At 43.0% G+C, this 25,429-nt stretch overlaps 1 protein-coding gene across 9 annotated transcripts in view; it reads right to left on the bottom strand.

Annotated features, from left to right (window-relative positions):
- LOC308293413 (uncharacterized protein) overlaps nt 1–25,429 on the bottom strand; it is a 116,460-nt gene that overhangs the window by 69,386 nt on the left and 21,645 nt on the right. For 4 of the 9 annotated variants that reach the window (XM_080735916.1, XM_080735917.1, XM_080735920.1 and 1 more), the window contains exon 5: nt 8,364–8,465. In XM_080735916.1, coding sequence (XP_080592042.1) covers nt 8,364–8,465 — 102 coding nt within the window. Of the gene's footprint in view, nt 1–4,986; nt 5,084–6,958; nt 7,116–7,275; nt 7,772–8,121; nt 8,209–8,363; nt 8,466–9,298; nt 9,407–10,338; nt 10,479–25,429 lie in introns of all 9 variants that reach the window. The other 5 variants (XM_080735911.1, XM_080735915.1, XM_080735921.1 and 2 more) reach the window with 3 other exon arrangements.

The following is a 25,429-nucleotide window of genomic DNA, read 5'->3' as shown; positions in this document are numbered from 1 at the left end:
TGGTTATTACTCATCTACAAACAGCTTATAAATGTTTAAAAATGCTTTATAACAGGTCATTATTGTAAAGTGCTTTATTTACTATTATGAGAATCAGAATCTAAATCTGGTCATCTTGAAAAGTCTGAATCTGGATCAGAGTGATCCTATCCTGAATTTATTTGAAATACCAGGACATCATTTGGCTGGATTGTCTGATCCTGGATCACAAAAATAAACAATTTAAAAATCGTATTCAATCGGATAAGGTTTAAAATCTTTGAACTCATGGGCCCAAGTCACAGCCAAAATGAGTAAGACCTGACGTAAAATGTATCTCTTACCATCTGGTCCTGGGGGTCTCACCCATGTTGGGTCAGGGAGGGGACCGTCTGTAAACGAGAAGACAGGGAAAGTTTACGATTGATTGATTTAAAGCAGCGTGGATATCATCTACTCCAACATCAAGTTCAACAGACACTTCGTAGGGACCTTACTGGTGTTTGTTTGTTGCAGTGATGACATATGTATATGTTACTATCTATGTTACTATTGTGGTAGAAATATTTATAGACTGTCAAATGTGTATTTCCTACTTACATTCAACTTTGTAGAACTTAGTTTAAAGCAAATCTCACACTAGATTTAGATTTGACTTCTACTTCTCTGTGTCAGCATATAGTCTGTCCTAAAGTGTGACTATACATGGTCATTGCTAACCTAACCAGTCAGTCTTATTGTTGCGACCAAAGGTTGCATTTACCCTGAAAAACCTTGTCGCTTGAGTCTACGTACGTATTCTGTACAGGAAGTGCTGTCAGTGTGATGTCAGTGAGTCGTGACATCACTTCCTGTACGGGGCAGGCTGCACAAGACTAAGAAAGACACTAAAAAGAGAAGGATACACAAGACTAAGAAAGACAAAGAAAGAAGAATAAAAAAGAAAAAAAGGAGGAGGAGGATAAAGATACCAAAAGGAGAGAGAAGAAAGGGTGGATGAGGTACAATGTGCTGTATCCTCCTCCGATCAGATACGGGGCGGCTGGACTTAGATAACCTATGAAAGAATGTCCATCCACCTGGAGAAAAGAAAATGTAACAAGGAGGTGGCAACGGGGCGGCCAGATAAAGTTATTAGGCCTGGATCCGACTTTAAGTCGACGCACAGAATTCCAGAAGTGTAGTGCTTATTCGCTCTTGCATCAAACCGGTACTAGAAACGTTCTTAGAATTTAACATATTTTCTAACGTAAATATGGGGGCAGCTGTGTTAACGTTTCGTTGTCAAGCTCAACGTTGGGCATTTGGACCTATACATGGAGAAATGGAGAAAACCTGTTTGGCCTAAACATGGAGTGGAGAACACTATATATGGAGATAGTCCAGTCCATCATGTCATATGGGACTACCGTCATAGACAGTAGCCATTGTTAGGCCGGAGTCAATGACTGTCTGTCTGTCTGACTGTCTGTACTGGAAGTGATGTCACATGACATACTTTTTATGCCCATATATGAGTCATATATATGAGTCATTCTGTACCACACCCTAGGTGGGGTTGGCGATAGGGCCTTTCTGTGTGGAGTTTGCATGTTCTCCCAGTGTCTCCTAGGGTTGATACCCTCACAAAAACATGAACAAACTCCCCCCAGAATGACAACAACTAGAATCGCCAGAGAAACACTGTGGTTGGCCAGATAGCCAAGAATTGGCGCGACCTCGCCCTAAAGGGCGAGGTTGCATGTCAACCTGAGGTCGCAAGTCACCCTGAGGTGTCTTACTAGTAGTTTTACTGTGCTTTAGCAACTAATTTATTATATACTGTATGGTACTTAGTATAGATGTTTCTATTCTATCTCCATTTATGGAGAGCATCTATGTGTACAAGAGGTGTCCCAAATGACACTTCAGGAGATCTTCTGCCCCACGGGGTGTAAGCTCTGGCCAGAAGGCCAGATCTCTGATGCTGTGTATTCTGTTTCTCTGTTGCTGAACTTTCTTCAATAAATTGTCAACTTCACCCGACTGGATTAATATTTTTCCATCATCTATCCATGTTACTTTGTAGCCTGAGCTGCAATACCGCTGGTGACCAAGTGGCGCTGTTGAGTCACACACAGACACATGCACGCATGCACACACACGGCCACACACATACGCACCACCGCTCACTTCAAACTCGGTTTGATGTTTTTCTTCTGTCCGAAAACGCCAAGACGCTCACATTAAAAACCCTTCCAACTGTAGTAACAAGACTATGGTTTAGTGATGAGTCATCACTTTTCACAGTCTTTTGGGATCCGTTTTTAGCCCAAGGAATGTTTTTCATGCAAAACAAATGCTTGCAATGGATTCACTTAAAGCAGATTTTTTGGGGGTATTATTTTTCTTTATAGTATAGTGTATAGTAAGTGGATGAGAACCAGACCTTCAGCGGCTGTCAAACATTTTGCTCACATTTTTGCGAGGGACATGGGAGCTCAATTTGTTATTTAACCTTCATAGTTGACAAAACCACTGAGAAACTGACCTATACTCTCACGGTCACGGAAATTTCGGATTCGCCCCAACTACTGGCCAATTGGAAGAACATCAGAAATACTTTAACTCTCAGCAAGCAGATACAAATTAATACCACACGTGAACTTGTGAGTTCAAAATAAACACTCAGCATCCCATCACACTGCTTGTGTTTAAAAAAAAAACAGCATTCCCATTGTAAACAATGCAAAATATAGGGAGAGAAAAATCGTTTTGTTGGACACGTTCCATCACACAAATGGTTTAATTAGACCTTAGGGTTCATACAGGTCATGGATGTCTCACTCACTTGGAGGTCGTCCCGTGGGAGGTTGACCCGTCCCGGGGAGCAGGCCCTGCTTCTGTAGCCTGGCCCTCCTTTTCTCCTCCAACTCCTTCTGGATCTTACAGATCTTCTCCGCTAGCAGGTGGCAGTACTCATCCTAGGCAGGGGGAAAAGGGTAAGATAGGAGAGGAGGGGAAAGACAATTAGGACAGTGGAGGGATAAAGTCATACTGCCGTAGTATTGCCACAGTATTTTTTTCTAACTACGTACCGTATATACATTTCCATTGCCTATGTTGTTTGTCAGGTTGTCTAAAAAACACATTTATGTGAAATGGATGGAAAGATTATATCAAAATATCAATTAACGGATTTATCTAAAAGGTTACATACAGTAGTATGACATTAAGAATCTTGGGGAAATGTTTTTGTTCCTGTCTTTGTCCCATATAAATGTGGATGTGGGCTGTAGCAGCCAAGGGAAAACAACACACAGGTCCTGTTCACAAGATAACAACAAGATGTACAGAAGAGGTGGAATAACCTGGGAGGGCGAGGTATCAATTCAACACCCATCTCAGGCATTTTACTGAATTTGTCAACATCACATCAAACATTATGGTACTGTTCATTCACTCATTGGCCTGTGACACCTCCAAATGACCTATTACAATAAATGTCTTATTCATGTCAGTGATTATTAATATTAGAGGATATCTCATAATGTTGCTTACTATGCTGTTGGCTGCTTCATACGCGTCTCCGTCCACCTTCCTGACATAGGCCACCAAGTTCTCCCTCCGCCTGTCTTTTAGGATGGCGGGATCTTTGATAGGAAAGATGGCCCGGAGACTGTGGGAGAGAAGAGACAGAGGTGTGGTGTTAGAGGACAACCAGGTAAACCACTGGGGCTACAGTATATAGTGATGATGTTCTCAGTCCCTTACAGTCCGTACAACAGGAGGTTTCTCATGTCCTGTGTGATGTACTCATGCCAGCTCTTCCTCACGCCCGGGGCAGAGGGAGGGATGGCCGTCAGCATTGAACCCACGCCATCGTTCATCAGCCTGAGCCAGGGAGAAATAAAACTAAAATATATTCATCCTTTGTAGCGCTAGTATGAATGTGTGTGTGTGTGTGTGTGTGTGTGTGTGTGTGTGTGTGTGTGTGTGTGTGTGTGTGTGTGTGTGTGTGTGTGTGTGTGTGTATTCTCCATCTCAACATTTCCTAAACTTTTTAGCAAAAGACATTTTTGTGCTTTTACCCCTCAGGCCAGGAACACATTTTTGTGTATTACAGTAGGTACAGTATGTAGTAGCCAACAGTAGTTCTTTTTTCTTTGGAAAAATATCTTTCTATGAAAGCCAAAGGTAAAGCTATCAAATCGTTTTTGGAATTTTGTTACTAGCTGCTACAGAGGTTGAGTAATAGTTTTCCAGGAAAACAGTGGGTTAAAAGACGCTATATATAAAAAATAAAAAAAATCATGTATGTTAAAATTGTAAATGGTGCATTTATATAGCGCCTTTATCCAAGGCGATTTACATAGATTGTGCATTACATTCACCCATTCACACACACGTTCATACACCGATGGCGGAGGAAACCATGCAAGGCACCAACCTGCTGCCCGGGAGCAACTAGGGGTTCAGAGTCTTGCTCAAGGACCCTCCATAATGGCGGTTTCTCTACCCCTGAGCCACTGCCGCCCCCTATAGTTGTTGAGGGTAGGTGAGTGCTATGCTACGGTAAGTGCTATGGGCTAAGGTGGAGTATGAAGAGATGAGTATTCAAACCACGGTGGAAGCTAGGTAGTGAGTCTGTTCTAAGTGCGACGTGGAGTTTATTCTACAGTTTGGGGGCCAGGAGGGCGAATTGTCTAGGACGAGTGGATTTTTGCTTTGGTTTTTAGTGAAGGTTCTGTCAGACAGCATCCCTGTGTTAGCTGATCTGAGTGAACGGGTGGGGTTGTAGGGATCAATCAGGCTTTGGAGGTATGGAGGAGCCGTACCTTTGGCTGCTTTGAAGGCCAGCATCAGTGTTTTTACTCTGTGTGGGCAGCAACCGGGAGCCAGTGGAGGGAACGGGTGAAGGGGGGAGACTTTGTGAGAATTTTGGCTGGTCATGCCGCAGCATTTTGGATCAGTTGAAGAGGTGTCAGCGTGTATCATGATGTGTTTTGTTGTGATGTGTCCTCTCACCCCTGGCTGTTGACGTTGACATGCATCCTGGTGTCCTGTAGCAGGCTGGCCTGTTGACTCTGAGGAGAGGCCCCACCTCCTCCCATTGGATTATCACCTGGACACAGAGAGGGGAGCAACATTAGGATCATTTGGATTTTAGGATTTTTTAGGCCTCCACCAGAGTTTCCTCTGGCTTCGCCCTGCCCAGGCATAGTTCACCATCTTTCGGTTCCTATCGTGCACGCTCATGCTCCACCTCCCCGGCGCTGCGGGACAGGCGGGCCGGTGGTGCACCCGGCGCCGGAGCGGCCGGGATCCCACCTGGGGCGGCGGGCGCCACCCTTAACTTTCATTGCGCCACAGGGTTTCTGAATACCCTACGACTCGCTAGCGCGTTAGACTCCTTGGTCCGTGTTTCAAGACGGGTCTGGTGGGTAGCCAACATCATCGCCGAACCCTAGCGCCCGCTGTACAAGGGCCAGTCCCAGCTCGGGTGGCGTGATGCGGTCAGGACGCTCTGGTGTCATGTCAAGCCCTGAAAATGTACATTATGATACAGTAGGTCACGTGGTCTAAACAGTCTGAAAAGAGTCCGAGAGCTCTCTCTGCCTGGGGCTCATCTTACTGGGCGGCTCACGTTACCACGGTGGAAAATGAGGAAGTGGCCTCAACATAAATGTATTTTTATAATTGTAATTATATAAAAAATATGTAGCCAATTGGATATCTTAGTTACATCGATATCGTTCATGTGAACTAGTTTGTTTATGCTATATTCATTATAATTATCAAAACATGTATTATTATGGAAGTAAACACAGTGATTATCTGCCAAATACATGGACATTGTATATTGACAAACCTGCACCTTGACATGAACCCACAGAATACACACATTTATCGATAGACCAGTGTAGCTATATGGAAAGGAAAAGTAATTAAACCCCTCCTTTTAATTTTTCCTCTTAAAAATGCTAAATGCAATGCACAAGTAGGTAGTATCGATACAATCGATTCTTTGCACTGCCGATTCGATACAATACAAAATAAAACGATACGATTCGATTTCAGCTGTTTTCATTTCGACATACTTCGATTTTTTAAGTTAAAAACGATATTTCGATACAGTTACTATATCGTTACAACCCTAGTACAGTACAGTAAAGTACAGTAGAGCCGTGCTGTGACGTCATCAACAACAAAAAACTACCTTATTACTATCGCCGTTCTCTACTGTAAGAACGATCCTCGGTTGCTAGGAGACGAAAGCATTGCAGAGATAACCCGGAAATGAAAAGCACTTCTCCATAGGGTTCAATTCTTCTTCTAAAAAAAAATAATTGAGGATCGTGTCCACAAAGACACAGAGCACTATAACCACCGTCCTCCTCTTCGTTTCAGAGTAATCCTTAACTTGTTCTACTTCTATGCTAAAATAAGTAAGGAGTCTGTGCTGGAGAACTGGTGATTTAATAACAAAATATAATCCAAGTAAACCTGTGAACAGCCAGGGTTCTATCTTCATTATCACTCGTAAAACAAATAAAATATCACTTCCTTGTAAAATGTGTGGCCACACTCTTCTCTACCTGAACAAGAAGTACAACAGCACCAAGCGTATCCCATAAATACACCTCTGCAGCCCACCAACTACTTAAAGGCATATTTAAAGGCACATACCAATGGCCCTGTGTATATACACAAGCTTTCGCGATCGCCCTCGGAAAATAGGGTAAAAACACTGAAAACGCTGGCGGGATTAATTCATCAATAGCTGGCACGATTTCTGTTAAGAAATAATTAGCCAATCTAAATTTGGGTCCTGCGGGGAGACACCAAATGTATCTTTTTGGTTTCGAGCTCAAAAGGTTTGAGAAAGCTCGATGTGGAAGACTGATATGAGACACTGACACTGAGGAGAGACAATACAGAGCATATGAGTTATTTTCTCAATACATCATGTTCAATATGCAAGGGGTCAGGGGGTCACCTTTCTCCTGTAGAGGTTGTAGATGTGTGGAGACATTCTTCAGGTCAGATTGCTCCAGGTTGCCATGTTGGAACGTCTCTTCCTTTTCAACCTCCATCTTCCTCCTCTTACTTTCAACCTCCTGATGCTCTTCAGACTCACTATCCTCAAACGGTTCCTACAATAATGATGACACAGCTTATTTAGATAAGCATTTGATCTAAATAATAGACTAAGCTACAATAATTCTCCGTTCTAACTATAGTTTGCATGTTTAAAAAAAAACAGCAGACATTAAACCCCTAATAACCACAGGTGTGTACAAACATAACTTTCACCTCTTTGATGTCCTCCATTTTCACAGAGTTCCTCCCCCACTGTGAGAGTTTGGTGTCTTCATTGACCTGGACCATGGTGTGTTTCTGCAGTGCTGGGTCAGTGTAGTGTTGCCTGACATGACTCTCACAGTAGGAGGCGCTACACGTCACACAGGTCTTGACGGCTCGGAGCTTGAGGCCAGAGCAGATATCACAAGCTACATCTCCTGGTCCAGCCTGTGGCAGAGTGGGATAGGCTGGACTAAAGCTGGTCTCCTGGAGAGCCTGCAGTGTCCAGTCTAACGCTAGGTTAACTGAGAGTACAGGATGGGTTGAGTAGCTGGTCATACACTGGGGACACGCATAGTCCCCAGTTGGGCCTGGCTGGGACCAGTAATTATTGATGCAATGATTGCAGTAACTGTGTCCACAGGGAATGGAGACAGGATTCGTCAGAATGGAAGAACACAAACTGCACCTGACGCAGGCTGAGCTCAGCAGAATGGAGCTGAACTCACTGAGAGAGGAGAGTGAAGAGAGACAGTGTGAGAGAGAAAAAGAGATAACATACATGAATATTTAGCTGCGTTTATTTGAAAAGCATCTTTGTATGACATTCTACACAGAGTAGTCTAGTGTCTAGCGTCAACTTCATTTGGAAGTGCATGGGTTTGATCACTGAGCTATGGGATTGACAGATGTCGGTCATCAATGTTAGTGGTTGAAATTGGTCCGAATATAATGTAATGTAGAAAAAAAGTAAAAAAAACATAACACAATCTACTGATGTACAGTATACTGTATGTCTGAACCTGTGAATAGACAATGACATTGTTTAACACAAAACACACTAATGGTGTAACTTACATTACAGATTCTCTAAAGTTGTCAGGGATACCCTTGGACCTGTCACTTCTCACAGACAGACAGCTTGGTGCAGGGGACGCTCCCACACTGAAACAAAACAGAAATGTATGCTGGTAACCAAAACATTATTACCCTTATTAGTATTACCGTAGCCTACTATTATTATTATTACGTGACTATTAACATATTTAGTTGTGCAAGCAACCATCTATTCTAACTGAAGCATTTTAGTTCATTCTCACCCTAAGTCTGGAGTAGTGAGTTCTCTTTTAAAGTTACCAATGAGACCCCTGGACATGTCACTGCTAATAGACAGACAGCTGGGAGCAGGGGACGCTCCCACACTGAAAAAAAGCAGAAATGTATGCTGGTAACCCAAACATCAACAACAATTATTATTATTAAAGTTATTATGCTTATTGTTGTTGTTAATATTAATGTTAATTCTCACCCCGAGTCAGGAGTAGTGAGTTCTCTTTTAAAGTTAAAAGGGTGATCCATGGACCAGTCACTGACAGCAGGAGACACCCCTCTATCCTGCTTCATCCTGTGGCTGACACACACACACACGCACGCACGCACGCACGCACGCACGCACACTTAGATAAGGGTCTGTAGTATTTTAAAGACCAGCTGAAATAGCTTTTCTGACACATCTTGATTTCCTATTGCTCCTATCACCTAGGGGCTGGGGAAATGGGATTTAAACTTTGCAACCCAAATGTTTACATGTTTACAAATTGTGTGCTAGAATAGAGCTATATGCTGTGTCCACCAAGTTAGTATGACATACTACACAGAGTAACGCTGCCCTCTAGTGTCTCAGCTTCATGTGTAAAATGGAGTGACCATTGTAGCCTTGTGGCCAGACGCCCAGACCTACTCAGAATAAGTCTGAGCAATGCCATGCTATGACCATTGAGCTATGTGATTGACAGTTGTTAGTCTCTGGCATTAATATTGGAGGTTGACATTGGTTAGGACCTGCTGATGTAATCACACATTATGTATTTGTTTGACAGGAAGCAATTAAAATTGTTCTCACATCTAAAATGAATTAATCAATGGGAAAATAGTTGTATGTACAGTATATGGCTGAACCTGTGAGTAGACAATGACATGCACAGTATTTATGTTGGTATAGTCCTTTAATAGAAACAGTAATGGTGTAACTTACATTGCAGATTCTCTAAAGTTAATAAACCGACCCATGGATGTGTCACTTCTCATAGACAGACAGCTGGGTGCAGGGGATGCTCTCTCTGGTTTCACAAAGTGAACCTCACTGAAACAAAGAAGAACATTATGGCCAGGGGGTGAGGTGGAGTCTGGGCGGAGGTGAGTGCTAGGGGGTGAGGTGGAGTATGAAGAGGTGAGTGCTAGGGGGTGAGGTGGAGTATGAAGAGGTGAGTGCTAGGGGGTGAGGTGGAGTATGAAGAGATGAGTGCTAGGGGGTGAGGTGGAGTATGAAGAGGTGAGTGCTAGGGGGTGAGGTGGAGTATGAAGAGATGAGTGCTAGGGGGTGAGGTGGAGTATGAAGAGGTGAGTGCTAGGGGGTGAGGTGGAGTATGAAGAGGTGAGTGCTAGGGGGTGAGGTGGAGTATGAAGAGGTGAGTGCTAGGGGGTGAGGTGGAGTATGAAGAGGTGAGTGCTAGGGGGTGAGGTAGAGTATGGAGAGGTGAGTGCTAGGGGTGAGGTGGAGTATGAAGAGGCGGGTGCTAGGGGTGAGGTGGAGTATGAAGAGGTGAGTGCTAGGGGTGAAGTGGAGTATTGTGTTGTAGTCGTGTCCAAGTAAAGACCAAATCCGAGGGGGGGCGAGTCCGAATCATGACCAAGTGTGGGAAGGGGTTGAGTCCGAGTCGAGACCGAGACCAACGGGGGTCCTGACTAAGTCGAGACTGAGACCAAATCCTAATCCTAAAAATCCTATTTTGACAGCTACTGTGGAGACACACTCGAAACATGGAGAGAGAGTATTGACATGTAGCAATTGGTCCGGCTGGCCAGGAATATAATCTAGCCTTGTGTTGTGGTGATGGGGGGGTATAACATCATGAGGTTTTCAGGTAATTTGACATCTTGAAAAGTTTATAGTTCCTGCTATTATTTGCACAAGATTGACACATTTTCTGGACTATGGGTTTACTTAAAACCATTTACACACATCATCTAGTAATTCATCAATGAAAATCAGCATGTTGTGTTCCAAGTCCCAACCTGTTTTGTGGGATCCTGGTGACTGTGTTGAAGTTATCATGTGGATCCATAGACGGTTCTCTCTCCACAACCACATCACTGCTGGCAGACATCTCTGTTCTCTGTGCTTCAGTCTCCTGCATGATGCTGTGAGTATGTTTCTATTTTCACACTCACACACACACACACACACACACACACACACACACACACACACACACACACACACACACACACACACACACACACTATATTGTATTAAAGTTTTTCCATTTTACCAAATAATTATTAAAAATAAATGAAAAAAGGTTATAAAAGAAACACGGCCTGCTCACATATTAGGAGGGTAGTATGAGTCACCAGAAAAAAATAATGGGTGTTTATAATGAATCTATCATGGTTAAAATGGAGTTTGAAGTTACAATGGGTGTGTATGTGGAGAGAGGCCCTTCCACTGCTCCCTGTTGAAAGTGGAATATCCCTTTAACTCTAAAACCAATCAACCAATAGGTGTCCTAACAGACCACAGGATCTAAATCAAACAACAATGAGGTTGTTACTTTTATAAAATGATTTTATAAAATAACCTAACTAAAACTGCAGTGGCGGTTGGATGTGGATGTTGGTATTATTGTATTATTAACATACTCTACCATGTTTAAAATGATGTTTTGTGCTACAAATTGTCCATTTTGAACCTCTCTTTAAACAATTAGGTACTACTACTTTCACAAATACAAAAGGACTAACATAATACCACACCCTAAAGAAAACCCCATGCCGCTTAACCAGAAGTAATGTGATTTCCAGAAGAGGGTAGACTAGTTAATTTGCTGAACACGAAAGACTCTGTCATGGAGGTGCTCTTATTGGACCCCTCATTGATTACGGAATCCTCATTTGGTATTGTGATGCCCCAGTTGCCTTAAAGTTAAAGCTCCAAACAGCCCAGAACAAACTGATTAGGGTTGTGCTTGGTCTTCCTCCTCGTGCCCACCTCACCGCTTATCACTACATAAGCGTGGGGTGGCTCACAGTAGCTGACAGAGTAGCAGCTTGCAATGGGTCTGGTGTACAAGATACACTACACCTCCAAGATACCCAAGTACCTGACAAACTAACTATCATATTCTCCTATCTGTATCAATAAGAATGAGCCGTAATCCATTGTGGTAAAGCGATGGATTATGCACTCTGGTTAGGGAACAAGACTTTGCCCCTGGTGAAGGAGTTTAAGTATCTCTGGGTCTTGTTCACAAGTGAAGGGAGGACGGAGCAGGAGATCAGCCAAAGAATGGGAGCAGCAGGAGCGGTATTGCAGTCGCGGTATCGCACTTTTGTGATAAAAAGAGAGCTGAGCCAGAAGGCAAAGTTCTCGATACACAGAGAAATCTTAGTTCTTACTCTCACCTATCGTCATGAAGTGTGAGTCATGATGACCAAAATAATAGGATCACAAATACAAGGGGCAGAAATGAGGTTTCCCAGACAGGTGGCTGGCCGTTCCCTTAGAGATGGAGTGAGAAGTTCAGTCATCAGACTCTGAGTAGAACCACTGCTCCTTCTCTTGGAAAGCAGACAGCTTAGGTGGTTCGGGCATCTTGTACGGTTGACTGCCGAGTGTCTCCCTAGGAAGGTCCTCGATGCACGTCCCACTGGGAAGAGACCCCGTGGCAGACCAAGGACCAGATGGGGGGGATTATATCTCCACACTGGTCTGGGAACGCCTCAGGATCCCCAGGGCGAAATTGCTAATGTTGCTCCATCTGGAAAGGTAACCCTGTAAATCTATATTGGAATAGTTACCCCGACCCCATTCCGGATAAGCGGTTGAAGATGGATGCATGTACTCCAAGTGTTCGCACATAAATCCTTAGTCTAGTTGTGGGAAGAAAAGGATATCATCATCATCATGGCCCCAAATAACTTTTAAATATCTTGCAATTGGCGACGAGTCTCGACTCTTAATAAATCGGCAAGAGTGCCTCTCATTTTCAATACAAAGGCTAAGCTATATAAGCTCTCCATCATCAGCAATAGTAGTCAGTGGTGCGTGTTCCCCACACTCCCAAGCCCCCACCGTTGCGCTTAGGTTCACCGGGAAAAACTCGGTCGCGAGAGGCGACATGGGTTCTGAAGGCAAAGGTGGAGTCAGTGACGTAGCGGCGGCTCCGGCAGAGAAGTATAGGTTCCACTTGCGCAAAGGCACGTCGCATCCGCATACGTCAGGGACGTTTACTTGAGAGACACGGAAGAAGGAGAGACTGTAAAGGATAAGTGATTGTCGTCTCAGGAAGAAGGACAGACCTTTCAGGAAGAATGATATGTGACGTAGCACCGTTCGCGGCTGAGGCAGAAAAGCGGGGCAAAGGTGGTAAAAGAATGCATAAAGAGACAATAAATAGCGACGGTCCAAAAGCGAGAGGTATGATTGTGCTGTTGGTTAAATGGTTTTGGGAATTGGGCCGTGGGTCTGTGCTAACATAGCTGCAGTGTAGCAGCGGGATACAGTACACAGGGCGTGATTAACTTCTCAGGGAGTGGCTAACTTCTAAATTGTAGGCTATATAAGGATTGTTCTATTGTTTCAAGGAAATTGAGGGTTGCGTTTCTAAAACAATTCTGGGAGAAAATGTTGAATATTTTTAGGGGAGAGTGGTCATATGTATTGTGCTCTAGATAATGTAATCATAAATCAGAGTATTTCAATGGGTTTCTATGTGTGACACCAGTTTTGCTAAAAGTGTTATAAGTTATTGTAACTGTCCCAAACTGGTGGTTTGTGACATTTTATTGTTCTCGGGTTGTTGAAATTTGGTCAGTGTACTGCCTTGCATATTAGTTTGTTTGACCTCGCTATGGTGCCATCTGCTGTTCTGTCTGTGTCATTCGAAGGGACATGTATCACGTGACTAATCACTTTAGCATTAAACTCACCTGTTGGGCTCGGGCAGACAGACTGAACAAACAAACCAGAGGTACAGGGCATGAGAGGGACCTCTCATGCTAAACATTCCTAACTACTCCTAAATATCTGGGGCAGAAAAGGCCACACGGTATGCTACCTTTTATTGTTCCTTTGTTTATTGGTTCTTTGTTTTGTAATGGTATCTTTTATTGTTTATTGTACAACATATTTCTTAATTGCATCTCTATTTATTTATTATTGCATCTTATTGTTGTTGTACAACTTAATTTGTTTTAACAAATATAACATAACAAATATGGACTTGAGGGGATGGCAGCAAGTTGGCTGCCACCCAGGACATTGACGAGTGTTTTTATTGATCATGTATTGAGAAATGTTTTTTGTTATATTTCAGTTTTCACGGTGTTTACTTGGGGAAAATAAAATAAAACCCATGAAACAGCAGTCGGATCGTGCCCTCCTTCCTGCCTGGATGAAATCCGTTTAGGAGCAGTTAAAGTGAAAACGTCGCCATTCACTGTCGGCGAGGCTGCCTGCGAGACCGCTTCGGAGCACCGAAGCGACGCCAGGAGAGACGACGGGAGAGTCGGCCGCCGGCCGGCCATTCGCCTCGCAGCGGCAGTGACACGAGACGAGACAGCTGCAAGTCTACACCCCTTCCCCTCCCCCTGTCATAGTACTACATTACCGCCTGCCCGTCTACAAGTTCCTGAACTTCCAGTGTGAATCTCAGAGCCAACGACCAACCTAAATAAACCAAACTGGCTCAGTCGGGTCGACCACAAGGAGGCAGCATCGGCTCTTTTGGTCTCCAGTTCTCGACAAGAGGTTCAGTGGGGTGCAGGAGTCGTGACTCGTGACATCACAGGTCAGACGGTATGGTGGGTGGGGAATTGAAAAGTAACTTTGAGAAGTCGAGATTTTATTGGTATTGAGTTTTGGCATATTGTGATACCTAAAAAGGAAAAAAAATGATATTTTATTGTTGGAGGGTGAATGTTGAATTATTTTCCACGACAATATAATGAATTAAAACTGAAACTAATGGTCTATTAAGAGTTGGGAAGGCTTCTTAAGTGTCGATCCAAAGAGCTGACAATGGGGCTTTATATAGCTTGATTTCTAAACCCTTTAATTCTAGAACTTCCTCCTTACCTTAATTTGGAGTGAGCCATATTAACTCTACACAAGTCACTTTATTTCTGAGGGTCTATGATGAGCCTAAACTAGAGTCACTTTACATTGGAGTGTTCCATGCTAATTCTACACAAAGTCACTTTATTTCAGAGTGTGCAATGATGAGCCTGAACTATAGTCACTTTAATTTAGAGCGTGGCATATTAATCCTGAACTGGGTCACTTTATTTGCGAGTGTGCAACCATTCTGCCAAGGTCATTTTTTGTGAGTGCAACCATTTTGCTGAGGTCACTTTATATGTGAGTGTGCAACCATTCTGCAGAGGTCACTTTATTTTGGAGTGTGCAATAACTGTTCTGCATTGTCACTTTGAATGAGGTAAAAATGGAGGGAGCATTGAAAGAGCAAAGGGCTCAACTGGAAAAAATGTTGGAAACTGAGACAAATGAGTCTGAAAGAGAAATCATTCAAAGGAGACTAGCTGAGATCCAAGCACAGCCTCAAGTACAAGGCCAGGGGGGTGCTAAGCCACCACTTGAACCTGAAATTGAAGTGCGGGGTTTTCTAAACACTTCAGTGCAAAAAAGAGAGAAGAAATTTCTCTCCTTGTATCACAATTTTAAACCAGAGGTGCAATATGTCCGACTCAAACTAAAAGGGGAATGCTCAAAACCTGATCTAGAGGAATGGATTTTAAGTCTGGAGAAATGGGAATTAAATCTAACAACAGAGTATGAGGAGTTAAGGAGGATGACAACTCCATCTCAAGATATAAGGAGGAAAATTGATACTTGTGTTTCAGTGACTGGGGAAGTGGTTGTTCTTTTGAAAAAACGGCTAGCTGAGGTTGAGACAACAGTGTTTGACCCAGCAGCCGCTAGAGCTGCAGCACTTCAGCTACTTAAAAGAGATGATGCCAAGTCCATTTATGGGTCAACTGTATCAAGAGCTGAGGGGGGAAGCCAAGCGTCGGAGGCAGTATTACTGGAAAAGGCAAAAACAGCGGCACGACTGGCTTCTAAGAGGGCTGAACTTAACAGGGAAGCAGAAATCTCAGCTCAAAGGGAGAAGTTAAAAAGATTGGAGGCACAACGAAACCTAGAAGTTATGGAAGCAGAAACAAAGTTGAAAAAAATGGAAAACCAAAGAGACTTGGAGGTGATACAGGCTGAATATAATGCGTATGTAGAAGAAGAGTCCAAATTGAACAACCCAAGAAGCGGCACAGGAGCCGAAGAAGTTAATGTCCAGCTCTCAAGCCATCCAGTAATTCCACAATGTAGCACTCCATGGGAACAAGGCGCCTCCAACAGCCCTTCACTCCATCCTCACATTGAGAATAAACAAGAGCCCACAATAAATGAAGTAACCCTGGTTCAAGCACTACGACAGTCTCTGGCAGTGTCTAGGCTTCCAGCACCAGAACCATTTATGTTTTCCGGAGATCCACTAAAGTTCATTGAATGGCGCACCTGTTTTAAGGCACTTATCGAAACCAGCTGTACTGAGTCTGTGCACAGGCTGTTTTATTTGAAGAAATATATTTGTGGAGAAGCACTCTGTGTATTAGAAGGCTCATTTTACAGAAGTGATGAGGAAGCATACAACCAGGCATGGGATGCCCTCAACGAGCGGTATGGACACCCATTTGTAGTGCAAAGAGCTTTCAGGGATAAACTTAACAACTGGACAAAAATAGGACCAAAGGAGTCAATCAGACTGAGGGAGTTCAGTGACTTCTTGACATCATGTAAAAATGCTATGCCCTATGTGGAAGGACTACAGGTCTTAAATGACTGCGAACAAAATCAAAAATTAGTTCAAAAACTCCCAGATTGGGCCACCACTCGCTGGAATCAACACGTCACGGAAGCACTGTATGAAAGAAAGCCATATCCAAAGTTTGATGCATTTGCAGAGTTTGTGGCAAGGGAATCACGGGCAGCATGCAATCCTATTACCTCTCTGCATGCCTTGAAAAACTTGGATGAAGGGTCCGTGAAAGAAAAGCTTTCAAAAGCGAATGTTTTTGCAATAACTGAAGTGTCTCTCAATCCCAAACATACTCAGCCAAACACAGTGGAAAGTGGAAAAAGGGACTATGTGAATTTCAAAACAAACCCTCCAGCAAATACAAAATCATTATGCTGTGTATTTTGCAAGCGAGATCACTTTATCTATAAGTGCGGAAAATTTGCAGAACTGTCGCTAACTGAAAGGAAAACATTTGTCATTGATAACAACATGTGCCTAGGTTGCCTCAGAGTCGGTCACTTTTCCAACAACTGCAGAAACCGGTCCACTTGCTATTTTTGTGGTGGAAGCCATCCATCGCCGCTTCATGTAGAAGCTCCAGAAGTGGCAGCATCAGCACAGCCGCTGGAGGCTATAGCTTCAACAGTCTCATGCTGTGTGACTGGGGGCAGTGAGAACTGCACATCGATGATCGTTCCTGTGTGGCTGTCATCTGCAACCAAGGGCAGCCCAGAAACCTTGGTGTATGCATTGCTGGACACGCAAAGCAGTAACACGTTCATTGATTTGAAAGCTTCAAAAGGGATCCAATCAAACAAAGGGCCAGTCAAATTGAAGCTAACGACAATGACCGACAAGGGTTCAGCAGTGAATTGTCAAAAGGTGACAGGGCTTCGAGTAAGGGGCTACTTCTCAAAGGAGAGCATTGACTTGCCACCGGCATACACTCGAGAATACATACCAGGGGAGAGGAACTGTATTCCGACTCGGGAAACAGCAGAACTTTGGCCTCACCTTCACAGTATATCTGAAGAAATACCGGATTTGCTGGACTGTCCTATTGGACTCCTTATTGGTTATGACTGTGCAAGGGCCCTACAACCGAAACAAGTTATAGCAGGTGACAATTATGAGCCATATGCAGTTAAGACCGATTTGGGCTGGAGTGTAGTGGGGTCCTCAATGTGTGCAAAGTCAAAGGCTGTAACTCTGAAGTTGAGTACAGTTAATGCCAACAGGAAATCCGAGCATGGCATAGAGTGCTCGGGGCCACTCTGGGAGAAAACAAACCCCTGGAAGTGGCTGAAAGGACTGCCAAGATTGGCATCTAAGAACCCAACCGAAGAGGAGAAACAGAAGAACCCTATAGACGCTTCCTCAGCTCAGACTGAAGATAAAGGACTCCTGAGATCAAAAAGAAAGAGGAAAAGAAGTAATAAACGTAGACGAGTGAAGAAGAAGATCCAAGGGGATAGAGTCATTTAGGAATGCAAGGTCTGACGCAAAGCTACAGAGATGTATTTAGAACGGACGGACGTACAGTTAAAGAAATAAAATAAATTTCAGACTATTTTTGGTTTAAGGTACATTTATGTGGCACTCTGGTTGCAATGAGAAAATTGCAGATTGCTACGGCCTAGATAGTTTGCTAGGCCGTAACAAATCTTGGCAATTTTGGGGGCAGTGTAACTGTCCCAAACTGGTGGTTTGTGACATTTTATTGTTCTCGGGTTGTTGAAATTTGGTCAGTGTACTGCCTTGCATATTAGTTTGTTTGACCTCGCTATGGTGCCATCTGCTGTTCTGTCTGTGTCATTCGAAGGGACATGTATCACGTGACTAATCACTTTAGCATTAAACTCACCTGTTGGGCTCGGGCAGACAGACTGAACAAACAAACCAGAGGTACAGGGCATGAGAGGGACCTCTCATGCTAAACATTCCTAACTACTCCTAAATATCTGGGGCAGAAAAGGCCACACGGTATGCTACCTTTTATTGTTCCTTTGTTTATTGGATCTTTGTTTTGTAATGGTTCTTTGTTTTGTAATGGTATCTTTTATTGTTTATTGTACAACATATTTCTTAATTGCATCTCTATTTATTTATTATTGCATCTTATTGTTGTTGTACAACTTAATTTGTTTTAACAAATATAACATAACAAATATGGACTTGAGGGGATGGCAGCAAGTTGGCTGCCACCCAGGACATTGACGAGTGTTTTTATTGATCATGTATTGAGAAATGTTTTTTGTTATATTTCAGTTTTCACGGTGTTTACTTGGGGAAAATAAAATAAAACCCATGAAACAGCAGTCGGATCGTGCCCTCCTTCCTGCCTGGATGAAATCCGTTTAGGAGCAGTTAAAGTTATCTTGTTTTCACATATCCGCCATCTTGGAAAATATGCAAATTAGCGTTCCAGACACACCTAATCATAATAATAAGCATTCCAATGTGTTTGTAATGGCATTTGTACGTCATCTGGTTCAAATGTTACAGTCAAAATCGTTTTGTGTGGCGGCCATGTTGTATTTGGCCGATATGGTGACTCTGAAGGGGAGAGTGTTTTCTGCTGGTGTTTCAGTCCACCGGCTTCGACTGCTCTCTTCGCATTCAACCGGACTTTATCACCCTTTTTCAGACGTTTGAACGCAGATAGTATCCACAGTGTATCCACGGAGGAGTATCTACTTTGAAGTACGCATGCGCCGATATCTCTCGCCTTGAATATTATGCCCCTCAGGGGAATCGAACCCAAACCGTGGGTTTATTGCATCCGTGCTCTACTGACTGAGCTAATGAACGGATGAAATGACTCCTTTTTTGTGCATTTATCTATGACGTGGATAGTGGGGTAGATGTTGATAGTGAGGGACTGAATATTTACTATTCTGTCCATAACGGCACATAACTCGGTAACGCGGCTGAGTGGGATTGGGCGCCGTTCGCACCGTTCGTCGCGGCAACTCGGCTCGCTAGCGCTCGCCTCGGTGGCGACTCACGGGGCTCATCGGCGCCCAATACCGCGCCGCTCCGTCGGGGTCAGTGGCGTGGAGCGTTACACTGGGGAACAGAGCACACTTGGCATCTGGTTCGAGGCTGGGAGTCACCTCAGGTTTTATTTTTGCGCTCCTCTGAGGTTGACCACTAGATGTCGTCATTTTACTACTAATATCTCTGCCTTGGTGAGATACTTCTCTGCATTGGTGAGATACTAGTATGCTGTATCTATGGATACCTCTGCATTGAAGAGTCTGAAAGCACGTGAATATTTCGCATTAAGTGCGTTGATATCATTAGAAGCAGGTGTTCAGTCCGAGTGTAGGAAAGGGTACGTTCGGAAATTCGCAGCATGTGTGTGCTCAGACAGTGTAGTGAGTGCCTAAACCCAACCCTAATCCTAACCCTAACCTCAGTAAAACTATGCCTAAACTCAACCCTAACCCTATAACCTTAACCTCAGTAAAACTATGCCTAAACCTAACCCTTACCCCTAACCCTAACCACACCCGGTGCGCATTTCCGAACGCACCCTTTGATACACTCAGACTGAAACTCCAGCAGAAAACATTCTCCCGACTCTGAAGGTTGCCGGCTAGAGCACCCTATCTAAATAATTAGAGCATACCCTGGGCTATATCTGGGCCAAATTTGTGACTGTAACACTGATTAGTGCGAAAATAACGCTATGGCTTGGGACTAGGGGTGAAATATTGTCCATGTAGGTGATTATGCTAACATAAAACTTTAGGGTACTCAAAATGTCCGGGTTCACAATGGGGCTCTATGGGCTGGCTATAGACTATGAGGTGCTGTCACCCAGCTTAAACCCAAAACTGATGCTTAAAAAAGAATCTGTGCTGTACAGGGCAATCACTTATTGGAATAGACCTCCACAATATGTAGTATTAATCACCAGCAGAGTTAGTTTCAAGGATATAATTTTGGCTTTTCATCTTTTGTAATTGCACTGTTTGACCCCAGGAAGAACAGTCACTGCTGAAGCAGTCACTAATGGGGATCTAGAATCAGTGGTGTAAAGTAACTAAGTACTTTTACTTAAGTACTGTACTTAAGTACAATTTTGAGGTATCTGTACTTTACTTGAGTATTTCCAATTTCTAATACTTTTACTTCTACTCCACTACATTTCGAATCCATATATTGTACTTTTACTTTGTTAATTTTTTTGAAAACCTTAGCTACTAGTTACTTTGCAGTTATACATTATAATATATATATATAAACATATATTAACCACTTTGTCTTTAGCCTTATTTTATCTCTTGGCTATTTGAAAATAGCCGATCTACAAGCTCACAACGCGTCGCGATGCGACGCATTGGGAGCTTGTAGATCAGCTATTTTCATACATTTTGTACTTTTACTTTTGGCACTTTAAGTACATTTTGATGCCAATACTTTCATACTTTTACTCAAGTACATTTTGAATTCTGGACTTTTACTTGTAACGAAGTATTTCTATATTGCTGTATTGATACTTTTACTTAAGTATAAAATGTGAATACTTTTTACAACACTGTCTAGAATAAACAATAAACATTAAACAATTCAAACAAATTATATCTAACCCATACACAACTACAAAATAGTCTAGTAATTCTAGGAAAAAAATCCACTCAAGTTGGAAAAAATTGTGTTATTTAGTTTCTCAACTGATTCTGACAGGAAATTAGGTCTACTAGCCAGGATAAAAAATCTACCATAATCTGCTCACTGCAAATACCCACAGTGGCCAAATCAAGTTGGGCTCCCATAGTCTTTCTATACAGGAGGAAAATACCCAGAAAAAAATCTGCTTTAAGTAGGATGTGAGGGGTCTAACTAGGGGTTTGTCATGATGCTGAATCCATTGCAAGCATTTGTTTTGCACAAAAAACATTCCTTGGGCTAAAAATGGCCCCAGAAAATGATGGTTTAGTGATGAAAAGTGATGAGTCATCACTTTCATCAGTTTTGTGGGCGTTTTCTGGGGCCAATGAAGGTTTTTTGTGCAAAACAAATGCTTGCAATGGATTCAGCATCATGACAAACCCCTAGTTAGACCCCTCACATCCTACTTTTTTTTTCTTTTTTAATTTTTATCCCACGATTTTTGTAACCCATTTTTTCACCCGGTGCCAATTGCCTAAGCTGTGATCCTGGGCTCTACTCTCCCTCTGCCAACCTGGGGAGGGCCCCGAACTGAGCTCATGCTTCCTTCAATGCATGAGGAGTGAGCAAGCCGCTTCTTATCACCTGACAGGGGAGCTTCCCCGGTTGGACGTAGCGCGTGGAAGGAACACGTTATTCCAACCAGTTCCATTCCCCTCCATCAGGCGCCCCGGCTGGCCAGGGGGAGGCTTTATAGAGACCAGGATTACTGCATGTTTTTGTGAGGGTATCTACCCTAGGAGACACGGGGAGAACATGCAAACTCCACACAGAAAGGCCCTTTTGCCAACCCCAGTGTGGGCACTGATGACGCGGAGGAGGGAACACGCCCCCAGCACCCACAGTGTCCCCCGGCGGGAATCGAACCCAGGACCTTCTAGCTGTGAGGCGACAGCACTACTGACTGCGCCACCGTGCCCCCTCACATCCTACTTAAAGCAGATTTTTTTTCTGGGTATTTTCCTCCTGTATAGAAAGTCGATGGGAGCCCAACTTGATTTGGCCACTGTGGGTATTTGCAGTGAGCAGATCATGGTAGATTTTTTATCCTGGCTAGTAGACCTAATTTCCTGTCAGAATCAGTTGAGAAACTAAATAACACAATTTTTTCCAACCTCAGCTTTATTTTTACTGGACTAAAAGCCCTACATGTGATAGTTGGCCTATAGTAATAAGGAGCGTGTGCTGCTCTTAAAAGGAGGGAGGTTCTAGGACCAGGTTCTAGGACCAGACCTTTACATCAGTTCACTGCACCTTTACCACTTTTCTGTGTTTTAAAGTAAAAACATAGTCCATACTGTTGTGTGGACTATTATGAATGGGTGGAGTATGCACATTATTACGTGCAAAATTGGGTCTGTATCTAAATATCATGACATTTCACTTGACGATTAATTGTCACACAAATAATTGCGATGAACAATTTGAATGTGTGGAGGCGCTCTGGTGGCGCAGTTGTAAAGTGCCAGCCCACCACCACAGATCGAGGCTGTTGGGGGTTCGAATCCACGGTGGTGCATCCGGCTTTGTCGAACGCAATTGGCCTGTGTTCAGGGGAGGGAAACCAGCCTGACACTTGTCACTGCACAGTCTGCACGTAACCCTACAGGCTGGGGTCGCTCCTGTCAGCAGGGAGTGTTGAGCAGGAGGGGTAGCAGGGAAGCTCTATGTCCTCCCGGTGGGGGCTTCTCACTGGCAGGTGAGTGAGTCAGTAGGATAAGTAGCCTAACACGTCGTAAGGGCAAGAAGTGACCGTCAGCCAGGTCGACAGAGCTTTGCCTGGTGCATCACATAGTAACTGCAACCTGGACTATATGCAGTACCTCTAGTCAACCAATAGGTGTCCTACTAGACTACAGAATCTAAAATCAAACAACCATGCTGTTGTTACTTTACTTATTATAACATTTATTTATATAATGCCTAAAACTACAGTGGTGGTTGCATGGACGATGTTGGATGAGTGTATTATTAACATAATCTACCATGTTTATAACAATGTTGTAGGATATGTTTTACAAAACGTGTGGATTCAGTATGGGGGGGGGGGGGGGGGGGGGGTGTTATAGGATTATTTTGGGGGGTCGCTGCTGAAAAGGTTGAGAACCACTGAGCTACTGTACAGTAAACACCACAGTTTAAAGGGTTAGTTCACCCCAAAATGACCTTTTTCTATTGAGTTTCACCGCATGGAGTCTTGAGTTCAATAATATATATATATATATATATATATATATATATATATATATATATATATATATTTTTTTTTTGCATTCCTATAAGACAAAAAATGTATTACAATAAATGTACCCCCATTGATTCCGGATGGAGACCCAAATGCATTTGGATAATGGGGGTACATACATTTTTTGTCTTCGGAATGCGACAAATACAAAACAATATTATTAAACTCAAGTCTCCATGGGGTGAGTAATCAATAGAAAAAAAAAGATTTTGGGGTGAATTTGGGGTGAATTACTCCTTTAACATACAACCACTGACCCGGTGAAAGCACATTCCATTAATACACCATAGAGAGGAGAGAGTTTAGCTTATAGGTTAAACACACCACAAATCTACTTATCAAAGCCATTCATTCTAAAATGCATGGATGCAGTTGTTCTCTCAAATTAACACCAACATTAATATGTATTTAGGAGCAGACCCCATCTGAAATGATGTGCCACGGACCCCACACAAGATTTGTGTTATAATGTTTCACAAACATTTCCACGTTTTCCTCAATTCTTTTTTTTTTGTTTTTTTTAAATAGCCGATCTACAAGCTCATAATGCAATACATTGTGAGCTTGTAGAAAAGAGAATGTATCTAGGCTAAACGTGGTTAAATATATATATATATATATACATATATATATATATATATATATATGTTTTTATATTTAGCTGAGAGCCACCTGGAACCCCACAAGGACCCCTGGGGGTCCCCGAACCCAAGTTTGAGAACCACACTGCCATAGTCATGGTCCTGGAGTATGATTTGATTACCAATAACCAACAGCACGTGTAACATTTCAATAGACATGTGCTCCTGAATCAAGTGTAGAATCATGTTAGATAGATACCTTTATTATCCCAAGGGGGAAATTTAGTTGTCCAGTAGTAGCACAGCAGTATACAGTTATTTACAAAGTTACAGAGACGTAAGAAAGATAGATAAGAGGGAAAAAAACAAAACAAAGACAAGAGCAGTACAGTACCAATAAGGAGAAGGTGCATCAATAGAGGGGGGCGAATAATATATAAGTATATATACATAAAGTGTCTTGCAAAAGAGACCATAGCAGTCAATGCTAGTTAGTGCAAACAAGTATCTCACTGTCATTGTTAAACAAAGCAAAAATACTCAGAAACTACCAACACTAACAACCTAATAGTGCAGTGTCAAAAATCAGTGCGAAAAAACGAAGAAACTAGGAAGCGTGTCACCGCAAGGCGCACCTGAGCACTCTTCCTGGAAGGTCCTTAGAGTTCAAAGTCAATACAGCAATTGTTCCTTAGAGTCAATACAGCAATGGTTCCGTAAGTCTAAGTTAGGAAGGGAGACCTTTTCAAGCGTCCGTTATGTGTCTCGTTGTACAGCTTAAGGGCAGCCGGTACAAAAGATTTTCCTAATCTCTCACATCTCCGTACTGGGTAGGTAAAGCGGTCGTTTCCTCTCTTACTCCAGTAACTGGTGATCTCTAGATGGAGGGGGTGGGAGGAGTTCTCCAAGATGGAATCTAGCTTCTTCCCAGTGCGCACCCTGGTTACTTCCTCCACCCCCTGCATTGGGTGGTGCATTTATACAGTATACCACTTTTTATCCAAGGCGCTTTACATAGATTGTGCGTTACATTCACCCATTCACACACACATTCATGCACCGATGGCGGAGGAAACCTTGCAAGGCACCAACCTGCTCACCAGGAGCAAATAGGGGTTCAGAGTCTTGCTCAAGGACTCTATACTAGCTAGGTAATAGATAGCTCCGGGGGAGTGTAGTGGCCGCTCTACCAGCCACTCTACCCCTGAGCCACTGCCGACTATCATGTGGTGATAGGATCATGGGGGCAGTCATTTCATGGAGGTCATGAGGCCCCTCAGGTTGGCCATTTAGGCCTAGAATTATTGAATGCTTTAACTATTGAAAAATAGCAGATCTACAAGCTCACAGCGCGGCACCAAGTGCCGCGCTGCAAGCTTGTAGATCTGCTATTTTTTTTAAAAGTCGTGAAAATGTGTGCAAATCTTTGAATATATGTGTTTTTAAAGTGAACGTTTGTAACTCAAATTTTGCTTCTGGGGGGTCCCTGGAACTAAATATTTTGAGATGGGGGTCCGTGGCCAAATACATTTAAATAAAAAGCCAGTTTGGGAGTCCTTCACATGAAAAGGTTTGAGAACCACCGACATTGTAGTCTCTCAAGAACAGACTAACTGAGCTCCAGTTGAGTGAAAAGGACCTTTTCTTTGACGATGGCTGGCCAGATTGCTGGCATAGAAACATAGGTTTTTCAAAAATCTTAGAAGGATTCAAAAGACACTTATAGAATCGGGTCAAAATTCAAATTTTCACGATTTTTCAAAAATAGCAGATATACAAGCTCA

This window comes from Nannobrachium achirus (assembly GCF_963921795.1).
Source record: "Nannobrachium achirus genome assembly, chromosome: 10".
In the NCBI taxonomy this organism is placed as follows: Eukaryota; Metazoa; Chordata; class Actinopteri; order Myctophiformes; family Myctophidae; genus Nannobrachium; species Nannobrachium achirus.
Note: the sequence above shows the minus strand (reverse complement) of the source record. Positions and strands in the feature narration are given on the sequence as shown.